This window comes from Cinclus cinclus, chromosome 1, assembly GCF_963662255.1.
Source record: "Cinclus cinclus chromosome 1, bCinCin1.1, whole genome shotgun sequence".
In the NCBI taxonomy this organism is placed as follows: domain Eukaryota; kingdom Metazoa; phylum Chordata; class Aves; order Passeriformes; family Cinclidae; genus Cinclus; species Cinclus cinclus.
The window spans coordinates 116,304,429-116,322,312 of NC_085046.1; the positions used below are offsets into that span (position 1 = coordinate 116,304,429).

Sequence of the window (17,884 nt, forward strand, 5' to 3'; positions counted from 1 at the left end):
TCTGCTTGAATAAAAGTTTATTTCACGTATCATAGAAAAATCATGCATATCATCAAATAAGGCTTTACCAAATAAAGGGTTTAATGGAAAGACACATACAAATTTATAATATATAAACTTCTCTCATTATATTACACACAATACTCTTTGTAGCCACACATTCAGGAACTAATTGCTCCTACTGCAGACATTTCACTTGCAAGACTGATCTCTGGTTTAAGGCTAAACCTGCCCACCTTACTTAGGCAAATTCTTAGAGCTGTTCCAAAGAACACAGCCTGAACAACAGCTAGAAGACTGGACTTGACTTCAAAGTATCACAGCTGCTACATTTATATGCAACTGTAGAGCACAACCCTCTTTTTAAACTTGGTTCTATTCAGGAGTCAATTAATAAAGTTACCTCTATTAAAAAGATAACCATTGACTAAGTCGGCTGATATGACAAATGTTTAAGCTTGTAATTACCTGGAAGTGTTTTTTTGCTAGTCAGTTAATGTTTCCTCATAGGTTTTTTTTTAACAGATGAGTTTCACATACTCTTATGCAGCTGCTTCATGACAAAGAACAAGTTAGAGAGCGTTTTACTTGAAAAACCTGAGAAACTTACCAGACTGATTCAGATATGGTACCTGAGAGTATGAGGTTCTACAAAACAATTTTATAAACCTGTATTCTTCATAAACTGCAAACCCTTGTTAATGTTAACAAGAGTTTGGAAGCTATGCTAGAGAGGAGAATTACATTTGATTGTCTAATCTTAGTTCCTTTTCAGACAACACACAAAACCACTAAACAAAACTTTCACCAAGTCTGGAGCAAAGCAGAGGAAAAACTGGGTCAGTGTATTGCATGCAATTGCTATTATCACATTATGTCACCTTTAAGAGGTTTCTCACATACATTCATCTGCTGTTTAAATTCTAGTTGCATTGAACTATCAAACAAGACAAAGAAATGACCTTGTTCACTAATATAACGGCAAACTACCCCTTGACTTCCAGTGAAAATTCTATCCAGCTACAGGAGAAGTCAGACACTTTAGAGAAAAAATTAGGTTTCCACTCTTTTAAATACAAAGGAATGAGCACATGCATCTCATATCCATCCAGCTCCTGACTCCACTTTCTCCAAGACAGTCTTAGCCCTCCAAACTTCTTTTTTTAATGTGATATTTGTGATATGAAGGCCTCAAAAGGTATAAGGACTCCAAATAATGCTCAGTGCACAAGAGAAACAGTGTCACAAATGGCATATAATGTGCTTCTTAGGCAAAAGTGTCTGTTTGCTATCATGCTTTACTATTTTGGTCTATTTTTGAAATGACAAAGGCGTCCCTGTCAAGAACTTGGCTGCATACACATGACAAATTCAAGAGTCTCATTTGCTAAATCATTTGAAAAGGACAGGATTTTACTACATAATGTATCTAAGTGTCCAGTTCTGTCATAGTCCACAACATTTTACAAAGGTAAGTCTCATATTTTAAAATATATGAAAGCTTTTGCTTGTACTGAAGGTGATTACATCAAAGTTTATAAGCACAGTCAAGTCCTCTTTCCTGGAAGAAAAATATATTTTTCTGTAGCTTGCCTTAAAGTATGATCCAAGATGATTATTATTTTGTGATTGAATGTAAATTTATATATTAATGTTTCAATAGTGCAGAAGATACACAGAACAAATCATTGTAAAGGAAAACTGTTCTAGCTTTCTATGACTATATCAGCTTAATTACACAAGGCTGGCAAATAATTCCATTTATAAATAGCAACACTGCACTTTTGACTCAATCAAAACATACTCAATCAAAAAAATAAGTTTGCTGAAATGCAGAAAATGTTCCTGTGTAAACTGGATTATAATTATAGATCAATTCTTTTGTTTCCTCATCTTCACTGGAGAAATGGTGCATGCTCTTCCTGGCTGTAAAATATTGAAAAAGTACAGATCATTTTAATGTTATCCTCCTCAACAATATTTATCTTGTTAAATAAGTTATTTTGAGTAGCACAACAAATGGAATCACAGTGGCTTGTATGTGAAGAATCGTGAAGGTACATCTTCAGAAAGCTGGTTAGTGCATATTTTATTACTGGAGAGGGAGAATTTCAAGACAAGACTGTGTAAAATAGTTACCCATGAGATACTGGTAATAGCTACCCGTATTTTTAACCCCGAAAGAGATACATCATAGTATCAGCCTACTGAAAGCTGCATGGACTGTGCTGGTGAGGACAATAAAATTGAATCCTCCCCTGGTTTATCAGGTTGGCAACTCTACATAAGTTAAAATTAATGATGGATGGATACAAAAATGGTATTTTAGTAGAATGGTTTAGTTACTAACAGATCACACATGAGTCTATTTCTACCAGCTGAAAGCAGTTTACATTTTTAATCTTGTGGGTCATTTTCAAAGGTAGGGAAGATATTCTGTCTTAAATTAGCTACAAATGTCAATTACTCATTGCAAAGTTATGATATGAAGTACTCAGTAAGAGAGTTTATGCTTCTGTACCTCCCCAAAAGACTGGGGAGGTAATGAAGAGTAATTTAGGATTTGGTAGAAGAGATGGGGGTAGACAGAGCTGGCCAAAGAAAGTTTGCTCTACCAGAATTGTATGTCAGTAGATCTGTGTGGCACTCTGCACAAACTCCTTGGATGTGTACATGTATGTAACAGAACTCACATGCTGTGTCTCAACAGGATTTACAAGCACAGCTGGCACTTGTTTTGCCCCACTTAATTTGGATAATGGCCTGAGCAAGCTTACTTCCATTGGGAATACTGTCTGCAGACAGATACCAGAGAAAGCAGCAAATAAAGCCAGAAAACACACTGCATTCTAGTATTAAACTACAAAATTAAAATCAGACTCATACTGTATTTTCTCCTATTTTCCCCCTACTTTTGTCATAGTCTGCCATCTCATAAAATGGCCTGGGTTGGAAGGCACCTTAAAGATCATCTTGTTCCAATCCCTCTGTCATGGGCAGGAACACATTTCACTAGACCAGGCTGCTCAGAGGCCCAGTTCTGCCGGGCCCTAAGTTCCCTATCAAAATGGTTTTGCTACATTTTCACAAAGAGGAGTAGGACTACTTTATGCAAAAAAGCACCTTGAATTTGTATGAAATGCAATCTTTAGTTCTACACTCTCATTGACCAGATCAGCACAAATTGCATTTCTTTACACCACTGTCTAGTTTCTTCATTATGCTGACTCTTCTGATTTGAGACCAAGTCCAGAGACCAGCTTAATTATTGTGTTCTTCATAGTCCCCATCAAGGAGGTAAGACAATTTAATGAAATAGCCCAGGCAGAATGATTTAGTAGGAATAAATTAAGGAATAAAGTTTGATTCCTTCAAATACACCTCTATTTATAGCCTGCTTATTTTATAGCAAACAGATAAGAAGTGTCATAAACTATCAAAATGTTACTCATTAGTTACTTCCAGGTTCTTAGGGTATAAACAAAAAAAAAAGTAACAGCTCTGTAAAATTAAAAATCTCCTTGTGCTGTCTAACATACACAACTGTAGGGCACCATATTGCACCCCTCTGACACAGCCATGCTGCCCAAGCCCTAGTTATACTCCTGGTGTATGCACTTTGCAAGCAAACTTGAGAACACATTGAATGACTGTAAGCCAGTTTGGAACTGAAGAAGCCCCCGGAATTATGAACGGAGTACTTTTTTTTTGTTTTATTGTCTTTGTGCAAGAGAGGCCAAAATGTTATGGGGATATTTTGAAAAGGTAAATGCCACAGAACAATATTTTAGAGCCAGGCTAGTGAAAAGAGTTTGTGGAATGTTTGGCCTTTTGATGTTACTTTCACTAAGCCATTTCACTTCCAGTATCCTTTGGTGTTTATAAGCCTATAAAGCTTGCAGAGTGATCTTCTCAGAAAGCACTAAGAGGTACTGAACTTTGACAGCTGAAAAAAAAAGTCCACTCTCTCCAAAGTTTTTCAGTAATGCTTCACTCCAACCCCCAGCATTTATAGATAATCAACTTTTACCTTCATTAACGAAGAAATCGGCCATATAAAACGCTGCTCTTACAGCAGATGGTGAATGTGGAATGCCTGGAGAATCCTTCCACTCAAAAGGATTTTTCTCTGGATGCCATTGCATGCCATAAATTGGATATCTGTATGCTACAACAAAACAGGAAGTGTGTAAAGGTGTATGCCTTAAGAATTACGCAATTAATCTTACTGCAAAGTAAACTCCTCGGATAAGCTACAAATGTATCTCACTTATCAACAGTTACACAAAAGCTTAAACAAGCAAGTTGAAACACTCTTAAAGTCACAGTAGAACTAAAGGAAAAGAAATTGATATTGTAAAAGAAGAGTCTCATTCCATGCAAGAAAATATTTGTACATAGTTTTTCTGAATATTTCTTCAGAATTAATGTACATACACACTAAAAAATATTTTTTTTTCAAGTAGATCAGTCTCAAAGCTTCCTATCTGCTTGCCAGCATCACTCAGCATTCACAGCCATACTGGACGCCAGTTCCATGGGAGAGATCCATGTCCTAGTACCTCCTTAAAGGCCCAATCAATCCAAGGGCAGCTCCCATCTGCTCTGGCCAGGCCTGATACATTTTGGGGGGTCAGTCCTCAGCTCCCTTCCAGGGAATAGCGGCACAGCAGCTGATGACTGCTCTGTGACAAACCGCTTGCAGGCACGGGTGATGCCTGTCATTAGCCTAATCAGGTTTGCTGATCAAAGCGCTATTCTTCTCTTTTGGAGGCCAGCCAGGATGCCACACAGAAGAATCCCATTGGTGACAGCTGGGCCCTACAGTAGGGCTGCTAGTGTTGCACTCATCAAGATAAAACACTCCCTGAAGAGCTAGCTTGTTTCCTGAGCTGAGCAAGCCTAGCATGAAACAGACAAAACAAGTCATGCAAAAGGCTTGTGGAGGAGGGCAATTACCAGCGTTGCTGCTCAGGTGATGAGGGATATTGCTGTTCCCTCAGCAGCCTGGAGTGTTCTTCCCATGCAGCAACCAGACAGCACCAGGGAAACAAGCCTAAGCAGGCAGTTGGAAAGCATGGCTTGATAGAGGCACAATGCACTGCACAGGGATCCAACCACTGCAGCACAAGAGCTGTGAACTTCACACCGTAGCACTCAAATATGCCAGTGCTGAAGTGTAACAGCAGATCTGGAAGCTGGTGGGAGGACTCACAGTACCGAAAAGAGAAAATATCCCTGCAAACAGAAATGCTCCTCATGGCCAGAGCACTGACAGGGCTGATGCTCACCCCACTATTTTAACAACTCACAATACCAATTCACATCCATGCCACAACACCCCTAAAGAACTAGGTTGTTACAGTCACAGCTTCCAAAGGAAATTAATTTCCTTACCTTCCATGGTAGATATAAACTCCACTTCACCATCAGTGTTAGTAGTCAGAACATTATAGAAATTACGAAGCTTTTCATTATTGGTGAAATTCTGTGATAAAGAGAGGGGAAGAGGGAAAAGGTTTGATTTGCTTATTTATTTCTAGTTTTAACAAAAAAAAAAAAAGATGTTTGTATGCAAGAAATAAAAAGATCAAATACCTGCATGGAGAGGCTCCATACATGAAAGTTTGATGTCAATGGCTCAGTAGCAAGTGCGTGTAACACATCATCAGGGAAATTCCTGAACATTTTACTGTCTTTTGCAGCTATTACAAAGAAAAAGATTGCAATTTCCATTACTGAAACTGGTCTCAAATGGACTTATACTGACAAAACACATTTAATAAAATGCTATATTAAACTTTTTTGGCACTAAATCTTTATTATTTTAGAATATCCTGCAAGAGATATCAGTTAGAAATCAACAGATTTCCAATATGCTGCTACCACTGTCTACCAGTCTTGACCCAGAGAGGATCCAATTTAGGTAGTAAAGTTCTCTCTAAAATAAGCATCATTCTTTGACACTCATTTCAGTGGCCTTTCCACTCACAACAAGCACAAAAGTGACAGAATTTGTGAATGCTACATTTTTTTTAATTACTCACAAAGGGTAAAGTATCAACAGAGGCCACAAATTACAAGAGCTGCCAAGTGCCACAGTTCTATCTCAAGGAATCTCTGTGATTTCAATACTGTTCAAAAGGGACACTAATGCCATTATTCATTATGAGGAAAGACATGATTTGAAAAATTTAAAATTTGAAACCTGTTCTCCAAGCTTAATAGGTTTTGAAGCTGTGAATTTTGTTCAACTTGGAAATAAAAAGCAGACATTATTTTGTAGGTCCAAATTTTCAAATGACTCAAAGAGCCACAACTTCAGTTTTTGCTGATTGCTGTTGGTTTCAAATGGCTTGTGCTCACTTCTCTGCTTAAGAAGTGACAGCTGCACTGACTTTACAAAAACAGTCAGTGCAACTTAATAACAAAGAATTTAACAGAAGATAATCATCAGGAACCTGACAAACATTCACCCCATAATATTTATCAGGAACAAAACACAACACCTCTTAGTAAAATTCAGACATGAGACGTAATGAATTTTTCACCTGAGGTAAAGTTCAGAGGGAGCGAAAAACCATTTGTCTTGGTATGAACAAGTAAAATTTCACCACTTGTGAGATATGTAAGCTCTTCGTGTCCAAGACATGTTCCCCATACTGGGAAATAATCTCCTTTATCGTTAGCCTACAAAATAAAAGCAATAATTTAAGGAAACAGTAATAGAAATGCACAGAAAATTGACTGATGAGAACTTCCAAGTCTTTACACTTTCTTTTGTGTAGGTGAGAAGTACAACTACTACAGTAGTATGCATTGTTGAGAGCAGCCTAAACAGAAACTGCAAAATGGCAACATTTCTCTAAAGAAAGCAATCATTAAAAGAGACACAAAAGAGCCTGTCACTGTTGTGAGGGAAAGCATACTCATTACAACTCATACTTTTCTACAAAGCACGCTATGATCACATAGCAAGAGACCTTTGCAGTGTCTGTGCCCACCCAACTGCATTAAGAAAATATGAATCCTACTACTAGCATAGCTGTGGTCTTACATGACATACCTATATCATTGTTCAATTAGCAAGTGTAGACCTGTCTTCCAGAAAGACAAAAATGTACATTTAAGCAACATTAAAAAGCAGCAACCATTTTCAAAAGAATAAAAATTGTTAGGTCCCTATGAAAACAATATGAACAAAAAAAAATAAAGGAAAAAAAGGAGCAAAAAACCAGTAACACAAATAGTTTCTCATGATCTAAGCAAGAATGGTGCATACATGCAGTGGAAATCTGCATTTTTAAATGGTTTGCACCAGATATTAAGCACATGATGGAGACTGGAATGTTTCAGAACTCCTGTTCTTGTGAAATCTGACTAGTTTTTCTTAACTTGTTTCTGAACACTTTTAAGTTATGAATACGACAACACACACACCACCCCCGAAGAGCTGCTGCTCAAAGCCATTTTTGAGAAAGCTGAAATGGTAGGCTCAGAATAATAATGTTCCCCTACTGCATTACTGACAGTACGGTAGCAAAAGCCCACAGAGCTACTTCTTCTCACAGCAAAACAAGGAAGATGCACAGAAAGAAGGATGACAGGGCTGCAGAGTCTTCATGACCACCCATAATGTACAATGAGGCACAGAACTTACATGGAAGACAGACAGTGGAGTTGCAAGTGAGGACTAAGACTACTGAAGGCAAAAAATAAACTAGTTTAAAAACAATTACAATTGAAACATAAAGATTTTGTGCCTCCCCCTCCCCTTTCTTAAAAATAAACTAGAGCCTGGAGGCTAAGCATGTATTAAACACCACTCAACATATCACATTTTAAAAACTAATTTCAGAGCTGGAAAACAGTATTTCATTTAGATTTTTGCCTAACTAGTAAAATTCTACTGACTTGAATGAGGATTAGCATTTCACATCCTCTATTCCTATTAAAGCAGAGCCAGATCAAAGTGATTTCTCACTGCTGACATTTGCAAATGAAAAGGACCCCTCATGTTTTAGAAAAAGATAAAATTCAGTCATCCTGTACTTATAAAGATACTCTTTACTATTGTAGCTTACCTTACATAAGTAAAACTAGCAATATTTTAGAGCGCTAAGTAAGATCTGAAAGATGAAAATCAGAACACAAAATTACCACAAACCGCAAAGAAAAAAACCCTCCTTTGTTAGAAAGGGTTACCTAGGATGAACTGAATATTATTTTCTGCCTTTCAGTCACTGGTACTATATATACCAGCTAATAAACCTGTCTCTCTGATCATAAAGTGACATAGGCAATTCAGTTCGTCATTGTGAAATGTCAACATAATTTCATAATCATACAACAAACCACAAGAAACCCTTGCCCCCGTGCTGAATACCAAGGCATAGGCTGAAGTTCACAGTGAGCAGCTCCAGAGAGACAAATGAAATTGTCTCACATAAAAGCTAGACAGTCTTTGCAAGACTCACCACAAATAGAGACAAAAGAATAAAAGCATCGGTGCCCCAGGGACTGAAGAGTAAAGGGAGCTCAATTTCTGAATTGCAGCAGCTGGCTGGTCCTGTGAATGCCACTGCCTGCACCTTCCTTGCCTGTTGTTGGAAAGTCAGCAGCGAAGATGGAAGAGCAATTCCTCATTGCCAGGCTCACACAGAGCCATACAGCCTCAGGTACAATGAACAAACAACACCATTCTCACCTGAAGAGCTCTGGAGTTTACGACCATAATACATCATATAGCAGGAGTGGGTGTCACAAGTCTGAATTCAAAGCTATTAATGCAGAAGTTTTATGCAGAAGCAAGAAATAAGCTACCTATTTTCAGGCCTGCAGTTAACCCACTGAATGACAGTGCAAAAGTATGAAAAATATGAACCCCACATTTTGATCTCTGAACAGAGATAAGAACCAACTGCTCCTTAGTAATTACCTCCAAAGCCTTGTGGTAAAATATCTTAGCAACCCTTGAATACTCTGAAGTCCTAAGATCCACACCACCTCCTGGAAGAAGTACCCTGAAAGGCAACATCCAAAAATATGATTAGCAAGAGTGATCAACCCAAAACTTAGACAATGTACACAGAGAAATGTCTGATAGCAGTTTTAAGGGTACATTTTAGGTCTAAGTTTCAGGAATCTACAGACAGGCATCAATGCTCCCATTATGGACAGCAGGGATCTAGTCAGAAGAGTCACTGAAGATTCAAACAGGTTTTCCAGAACAGATATCTGAGTGGTGGATAGGCTGAACAACCCTGTCAGTTCCACTAGCTGGACTGGCTAGCCTTCCATTAATTGTGTGAGTTTAGACAGCCAGTGAACAGGCAGACAGCTAAGTTTAGGCGCTTCAGTCTTTAACTTAAGTGTTCTTAGTGTTCCTCTACTGAAGAGTGGTTGCTCTATCACAAAATATTGATCAAGGCTAATGCAACATATGGAAGAAGAAAGTAAACAGAAAATACATAAACCACACAGATTTAAGCTAGTATGCAAAAGGGTTGCAAGCCACGACTGTCATTTCCTATCCTGACTCTCAGCTGGCTCTCACTACCACTTTAAAATTCCAGCCCACATCTTAATTTGTTCTGTTCAGTTCCAGAAAAACAGAATTGTGGCCCTGGCATTGTGACCTTCTTACTGGAGACAACAAAGATCAAAAAGTTCCTATCAAAAAGGAAGAAAAGTACATTTGACCATAACCTTTGGTCACACAGGATGCCACAGAGCTAAGGAACACAGTCTCAGGGACAATTTCATAGAAATAGTGCACAAGATTTTTCCACCACAAAATATAATCATGAATGGCAATTCCCTGTGTGCTCCCCAAACCCAAAAAAATCCACCATGGAAGAAAAAGATTCAGCACAGTCTAGCAGGGAATTCACATGGACACATGATGACATGGAAAATAATCAAGTACCATCTGAAACAGTAACATGAAATAAAGGAAGCCTCTTCTGGCTGTAACTGGAGCAGTGCCTGTGGAACCAACAAAACTGGATGTATGAGCATTCCTTAACCCACTGGTGCAGAACCTCAATTGGATTTACTTAAGTCACATCCATTAGTTGCTGATTTTTTACCAAAACTGGTGTAGGATTTCCTCTACATTTCTGTGCTCTGAAAATGGCAATTTGTGTCAGTGAGATACTAACAAGCAGTTAGAAACAAATAACATCTCAAATGATCCCAAGCATTTGCAGCGCAAACATGCATTTAAACCCTTGTGACCAGATTTTTTTTAAGTGAATAATGCACAGGCTCATGTAAAAGCCATCAAGTATTTGGTGGAAAAGTAGTATGCACAAAAATAAAAAAAAACTTTTATTTCCCAGTGTCAGCATTAAAAATTAATACAGCTGAAGGTATTTTCAAATGAGGCCAAATTACAGGTTTCTTCAGAGATCTAATTAGACAGGTGATCTTTACATTGAAAGTGTAGGATCTAAAAGGTGATCTTTACCTGGAAGTGGTAGAAAATTCACTCCACCTGCTCAAACCAAAACCTGGACTATACTAATTAGGAAAACCAATTTTCATTTTTGCTAATGCACAAAGGAAATAACCCATTAAGTAGCAATGATAATGGCTTAACATTGTCATAAGCAGATTGAAATGCAACTACGTGTATTCCAGCATCACTACCTGGTTAGAGCTGATGATTTCCACTGGGCATTTCAACAGCTACCTCCAGAGTACATTCGTAAAATTATGTCTTGACTATATTAAATTTCATTATTTTAAGAAGGTAGCATTTAATAGTAAGTAATTTCCAACTTCAAAGAAAATATATGAAAGATCAATGTATCTCCTCCTTTTCTGAATTTCCACAGAACAAAAGTAATTCCCTCCAGAGCTCCTTTTCGTTATTTACACACAGTTTTATCATGGAAGCCAACAGGTGACAGTGGAGGGACGGAAATATAGACCATCCACACTCACCTACTCAACACAAACTCAACTGACTTCTGACTGCAAGGACAGAAGGACAAAGAAAGTGGATCTATTTGCCACTTTTCCTGCATGATGTAGGTGGTGAGGTAGAAACAGTGAGAGACCCCATTGGAGGAAAGCCCTTTTGGCAACCAAATCAAAGCTGGTAGCCATGAGAAAGGAAGGAAATTATTCATTTTGTCTCCAAGAGCACCCAGCAAGAAAAGCATCACTGTCTTATGCTCCCTTATAGCACAAAGACTGCAAAGACCCACGTCTTAGTGTCCAGGGCATGTTGATGTAGGAGGACAACACATTCCCCAGGCAGCCAAAAGTCTAAATCTGCAGGATCTATACATGCTGATTAACATTCTAGTTATATGTTAACATAAGCTTGTATGTTAACATAAGCTTAACAAATATATTCATGGCTTAAGATGATCATCTCATCTCATCTCATCTACAAGTAGGCCCATCACATGCTCTGGCCTCACACACCATCACAGCTGTGAAGTGTAGCATCAGCTGATTTTACTCTTCTGAAGTCCACTTTCAGCACAAGGCTAAAAAAAAACATAAAAGGTTTTCACTTTGTCTAGTCCACAATCAAATCTGTTAGGCAAGATCATATTATCCCACATTTGAAAAGGAAGAACAGAGAGGTGGCCAGTTGCCACAGATTCCCCACCAGGAAGTTTTTCTAACAAAGACCTAAGACACAGGATCACAACAGGCAAGACAGATCATTCAAACAGCAAGAGAGAGAGCACACATGGAGAAAAGAGTAGAAGAGACTGGAAATCAGAAACTTTTATAATAGAGAAGATATGAAAAGGACTGAAAGAGGGAAGAAAGGGTAGAAACGGGCAAAATACCAAATAAGTGCTATTAAACATCAAAATGAAGGTGTCAGCTCAAATGAGGAAGACAGAAAAGTTAACAAAGAGGAAGTTGAGTATCTCACTTGCAAAATTGCTCATAACTATAGAACCACTTCTCCCTGTCTGCAGACAAACACAAGAGAATGACAAGATGAGCCTTGGCACTCTTGCAGATTATCTGACATGTTCCTCAAGGAAAGAAAAGCAGCACCAATACTGGATGAAATAATGCATTCTGTGTCTTAGAATATATTTTCATGTCTGTAGCGCCCAGCACAACCTCTCAAGAGAGTAGGAAGACAATGTTCTTGAGAACATAGCAGAGCTCAGAAACAGAACCATCACGCCTTTCAACAGAAAGTCAGCGCTCAAGACTTACCCATTAATAGAGTGGAATATTTTATCATATTCTTCATCTGTAAGATTTAATCTGGAACAACAAAAAATAATTATAGAATACATATACATGTCACGTACATTTATTTGACCACAAGAATATAATCTCTATTGAACAGAAATGTCTGACACAGAAAGTAAGTAGAATGCATGCTTTAAACAGAGTAAAATGGACACAAATCAAATTAAACATTTCACTTGAAACAGTTCGATCCACAAGATTGAAAACAGGGCCCTGTCAGGTAGAGTTCCTAATGACACTTGAAAAATTTGCTATTTACATGAATGGCATGGTTATTATTTCCTGCAGACCGGCAACTCCGGTTTCCAACTGACTCCAAGAAGGGCAGAGCTGCAAACAGTGGGTCACACCCATGCACCCCCAGCCTCCTTGCCAGCGTGGCAGCATGAAAAGCAGAAAAGGCCTTGGCTCTGTTGTAAGCCCTGCTCAGCAATAACAAAAACATCTCTATATCATCTACCCTGTGCTCAAGCACAAATCCAAAACACACCCCCACACCAGATACTGTGAAGAAAATTAACTCTGCCCCAGCCAAAAACCAGCACAGATGGCCACACTTCTGCAGAATTGACATGCTGGGTCTAAGTGGAAGTGTTCAGCTTTGCTGCAAGTAACTTAATTGCCAGAATTAGAAGCATCCATTCAGGGGTGAAGCTTCTGGTCAACAAACATTCTGAAAGCTCCAGCAGCTACATGAGGAATGCTGGCTTCTAAATTCAGGCACTTATGTGGTGCTTTTATTGGACTGTGTAGATACATACTATTTTATTTTTCTGCAGCTGTGTATTAGCATTGTTTTCAAGTACCGAAATTGATAATTTTATTATCTGGTTTCAGTGCATTTAATATTTTATAACTAAGTGTTGGTATGAAGTACTGTCAGCTGTTACTTACTCTGCTACTTTTTACCAAACAACCAAAAAACAATGAGATAGTGACCCATAGTTTGAACAGAACTGGACTTTGTTTTCTGAAAGATTCTGACAACCTTCCTCGATTCCCTGAATTCCAGGGCTACAAAATGTGGAAAAAAAAGATATATCTATGTATCTATGTGTGGTTTGTGGGGCACCACAGTGGACACTAACTTCAAAAACCATGCATTCAAACTACAAAAGGCAATTTTACCAGTAAAAAAAAAAAAACGTTTCAAAGAAAGACTAGTAACATAAGTAAGAAAAAGTACATCTTCCACTCTGCTTTTACTTCGATTTCTGAAACTGAGAATTGTGGCATCTTCAAATGATCTCTGATGAGCAACAAACACTCAGAAAAGCAGCAGAACTACCTTTTGTGCCTCTAAAATGGTACATATCTTACATAATGCAATTATTATCCACTCCTAAGGATAAAAAAAAGTACCTTATTGGCACAGCTCGAGCACCGGCAGATTCCACAAATTTCACATATGAAGCTGCAATATAAGATCTTCCAAATCGCTGGTACTCATCAAAGTGACATTCCTGGGACAATATCCCTAAAGGGCCAAAGGAAGAAAATTAGCACCATACAAATACCAAATGCTGCACACTGAAAGAAAAGCAACAAAGTCTTGTATCAATTAAGTTGGAAAATACCTCAGAGCTCATCAAATCCAACCTACAAATGAACACCACCGTGTCAACCCTGAAACAAGCGCCATGTCCAGTCTTTCCTTAAACACCTCCAAGGACAGTGACTCCATCACCTCCCTGGGCAGTGCATCACCCCTTCTATGAGGAAATTCTTCCTAAAGTCAAACCTAAACATCCCCTAAGCAGCCTAAGACTCTGTCCTCTTGTCCTACTGCCAGCTGTCGAGAAGAAACCACCTGGCTCCAACCTCCTTTCCCACAACTGTAAAGAACTTAGATAAGGTCACCCCTGAGCCTTCTCTTCTCCTGCCCAAACCACCCCAGGTTCCTCAGCCGCTCCTCCTAAGACTCGTCCTCCTATTAATTAATTAACTAGGCTCCCATTTGCTATATTCCAGCTTGCAGCGATCCATTTACTGCCCAGAGCAGCTGCGGGCACCGAGACAACGGGGCATCATCAATTACGGAGCCCCAACACAAGGCTCCACATAAACACACGTTACCTGACTAAGACTCGGCTTTCCTGCTAGGACTGCCCAGAACTGTAGCTTCACTCAAGTAAGCCTGGCTTTTACAGAAAGCACGGAGAAAAGAGAAGGCAGCGAGAGCGGCGGGCGGGTAAGGGTCTGTCCTTACCCACGATGGGTCGGCCCTTACCGCTGGGTAAAGGTCTGTCCATACCGGGGTCTGTCCTTACCCACGATGGGTCGGCCCTTACCGCTGGGTAAAGGTCTGTCCATACCGGGGTCTGCCCTTACCGATGATGGGTCTGTCATTGCTCCCCGCCGCGAGGTCTCGCCGCCACAGGGAGGCGGCGGAGCCGCAGCGCAGCAGCACCAGGAGCAGCGCGGTGGCCGCCACGGGACCGAGCCCTGCCAGGCACCCCATGGCCACCGCCGGGCACAGCGAACAGCTCCGGAGGAGCACGGCTCGGCTGCCGGCAGGGCTCGCCTCGCCTCCAGGCACGGCTGCTGGCTGGGCCGGGCCGGGCGCCCGCCCCTGCGCCACGCAGCTGCCGGCCGCTCGCAGCGCGGCCCCCTGGGAAATGGAGTCCAGGCGTCACTGCCCTGCCAGCGTGCTGAGCCTCGCCGCATCCATCCATCCATCCATCCATCCATCCATCCATCCATCCATCCCCCATTGCCACCCGCGGCCTCCCTCCTCCAGGAAAGCGACGCTCGTACTGGTGACAGACGAGGCCCGTTCAACCATAAAGGGTTTATTAATTAAAACGTGCGTTAATAAATTTTTAAAAAGAGAGAGAAATCTTAAAAATGGTGCATTACATCTTGCTCACAGTCAGTAGTGAATTATATTTGCATCGTTTAACAGTTTAACATTTAACATAGTTTTTGTTTTTTTTTAGAGGCACTCCTGATGTTTATAAAGAATCATGCACTTAGGGATCTTTGTTTTGTTGATTGCTGCTCAAAGCTGCAACACCACCACGCATCATACCAACATCTCCACTGTTCATTATGTAAATGTTCCAATTATCTTGTGTCCTTATTATTAGCAGCAATGGCAATTAAGAGCTCCCACCTCCTATATAATATGTAAACATTAAAAAATAATTAACAGTTCAGGAAAAAAATAACTGCACTCAGTGCTCTAACTGTTGAGTCATACAAACACGCTACCACTTAACTGGATCGCGGTATTTTTGAAGACATTTAGGACTTTATATCCACAGAGCTGCTGAAGTCCAAATAGAGATTAAAAAGCCCCAGCTAAATATGCACATTCATATACATATGCAATCAAATGAGGTTTCTGCTATGTAAACCAGCAGCAATCAGAGATTGGGTTCCATAGGAAATGTTTAAATTTTTAAAATTTTCTTGTTCACTGAAACATGGTTCATTCCTTTGTGCACCTTATATTAACGCATTAAAATTGAAGGACTGTGATATTAAGCCAATAGCTTCGGTTCTCCAGCTGGTAAATTACTTGGAACTTGAGTTAGACACTTGAACAATTGCCAGATACCTGACTACTTGGTCTATTTTCTTATAAAGAAGAATTTGCAGTTCATTGAACTCCTCTATTTAAGGAGCTTTTATATCGCAAAATAGTTTGATCTGAGAAAAAGAAATATATATTAAATACATTTTCATAGAATTATATATCTGAAAAAGGTTTCTTTAATTTTAGGCCCCATATCAAAACTACTTTGAAAGAGAAAATTTGAAAAGGCACTTGAGGAAATTCAGAAATTGGAAGAAAAAAAGAAGTTGTTAGTTTTGAAAGAATTTCTGGCATTGATCTTACCACAGCAGAAAAAACTACAACCAACAAATACTGTAATGGATCTTTCATAGATGTTCCTCCTGCTAATAAAGAACAGTTTCCAACTGTTTCCAGACTCTTGCAATAGTGCCTTATTAATCATAATCTAAAGTAAGACATTTCTAATATAATAGGATAGTTTCATTTCTGTCCCCATGCCTATATATACCATCCCAATGTCCTAAAGAGTACAAAATATCTGAAGTTATTTATTTATAATTTCTAGCTACCTGAGATAAAAACATTTCTTATGGATTTATTTATACGAAAATTCATATGGAATGCTTAAATGTATAGTACTTATGCAAAAACAAAACAGAGTTAAGAACTGGGTAAATGAACTCTAGCAGTTGGTGTACAAACAGATTTTAGGAAAAAGCTGAGAGAAAAAGTAAAATAATGGTTGAGATACTAAATACAGGGGATTGCAGCATGACAGTACTATGTAGTGTGAGTGGTAGCTTACACATGCAGTGTTCATATGTCAGCAATGTCCCTTGAAAACAAAACAAAAACCTGTTTTCAGTAAGTATGGCGATGGTTTTGTTTGTTTTTTTTATTGCCCCTACAAAAAAGAAGATGTGGTCTCAATGGAAATTAAAAATAATTTCTTTCAGTACCCAGCAGCAAATAGACTGGCAAGTTGTCAATTACTGTATTGAAAATAAGCATCTTCTATGCTGAGGTCCACAGTGACCTCAAAGCATCCCCCTTAAAACATAACAACAGATATTTCTAAAGTTCAGATCTGCAAAGGATAACCTACTTTACCCCTGAAACAAACAGATAATGCAAACAGCTGAAACCTTTTGATCTCTGCAGTCCTCTACACTAGGGATTGAACAATAATTATCTGAGTTGTTTACAGTTGTCCATAGACAGTATCACTTTGAAGAAAGAAAATAAGAAATTTCAAGGTTGTTTTGACTCTTACCAGTTCCTCCTCCTGATTCACACTGTCCTTTGAAAAATATGTAGGTGGTATTTTCTCTGTAAAACTTGAAGATCATTCTGTTAATTAGCACAAAAAGGGAAGCTGCACAAGCAGCACAAAGAGTAACACAAATGTCTCACTATTGCTGACTAATTTTCGATTTGACACAAACTAATAAAACAGCATTTTTTCCTGAGAATCAATCAAAAAAAAAAAGCAGCCTCTTCACTCCTTGTAAATTAGCCCTGTAGTCTTACTTCTGCAACAAAGTGCCCTATTCACGGTCTGTTCTTTATGTTGTATCCTATTGTCTTGACAAGCCAAGATACAAGAGCTAAGTGTAAGGTTCTGGACTGCATTATTACAGATGAGTTGTCTCCAAAGACCTAACAGCAGCAGTATCAACCTGATATCCAATGCACTCTTTAGCTTTCTGGCACTCCAAGTTACTCAATTACAAACAGCGCAAGAAATAGGTAAAATTCATTAATCTCTTCAGACATACAAACTGATAGACTCCAATTAGTATGAAAGTGCAGCCAATTTAACATTCACTGAGTGCCCTGCAAAGACATACTGGTTTCATTCACAATGGAAGTTTTCACATTAAACTTATTTCTAATTCCAGTGTTCAAGAATTGATAAAATACTGTAGTAAGGTTATTTCTAGGCAACCAGAGAAATGCTCTGAAGATAATCTGAAGACGCCATTATGAAGTCGGTCCATTCCTTGGCCAGCTCTTCAATGGAGACTTCCTCCCCTCCATATTCCTGTGGAAGAATGCTGACGGGGAAGTGCTCGGTCAGACTCTGCAAGTAGTTATTTCCATGCATGTACACCTAAACCA

At 39.1% G+C, this 17,884-nt stretch overlaps 2 protein-coding genes across 5 annotated transcripts in view; both read right to left on the reverse strand.

Annotated features, from left to right (window-relative positions):
- On the reverse strand, nucleotides 1-17,112 carry GGH (gamma-glutamyl hydrolase). Of its 4 annotated transcripts, none has more exons than XM_062489279.1 (9): nucleotides 17,037-17,112; nucleotides 13,603-13,717; nucleotides 12,202-12,252; nucleotides 8,939-9,023; nucleotides 6,552-6,690; nucleotides 5,599-5,705; nucleotides 5,398-5,488; nucleotides 4,031-4,168; nucleotides 1-1,926 (listed from the first exon to the last, which is right to left on the reverse strand). In XM_062489279.1, the coding sequence occupies exons 1-9, from the start codon at nucleotides 17,110-17,112 to the stop codon at nucleotides 1,805-1,807; spliced, it is 924 nt and encodes a 307-aa protein (XP_062345263.1). In that variant the 3' UTR covers nucleotides 1-1,804. The 4 variants fall into 4 exon arrangements, with proteins under 4 accessions (XP_062345263.1, XP_062345255.1, XP_062345280.1 ...); XM_062489271.1 differs by lacking the exon at nucleotides 17,037-17,112 and adding an exon at nucleotides 14,572-14,761; XM_062489296.1 differs by lacking the exon at nucleotides 17,037-17,112 and adding an exon at nucleotides 14,471-14,587.
- Nucleotides 15,017-17,884, reverse strand: part of TTPA (alpha tocopherol transfer protein) — a 16,627-nt gene continuing 13,759 nt past the window's right edge. Inside the window, exon 5 of the mRNA XM_062489309.1 lies at nucleotides 15,017-17,876. Within this exon, the coding sequence (XP_062345293.1) occupies nucleotides 17,703-17,876 (174 nt within the window). The 3' untranslated portion in view covers nucleotides 15,017-17,702. The remainder of the gene's footprint in view (nucleotides 17,877-17,884) is intronic.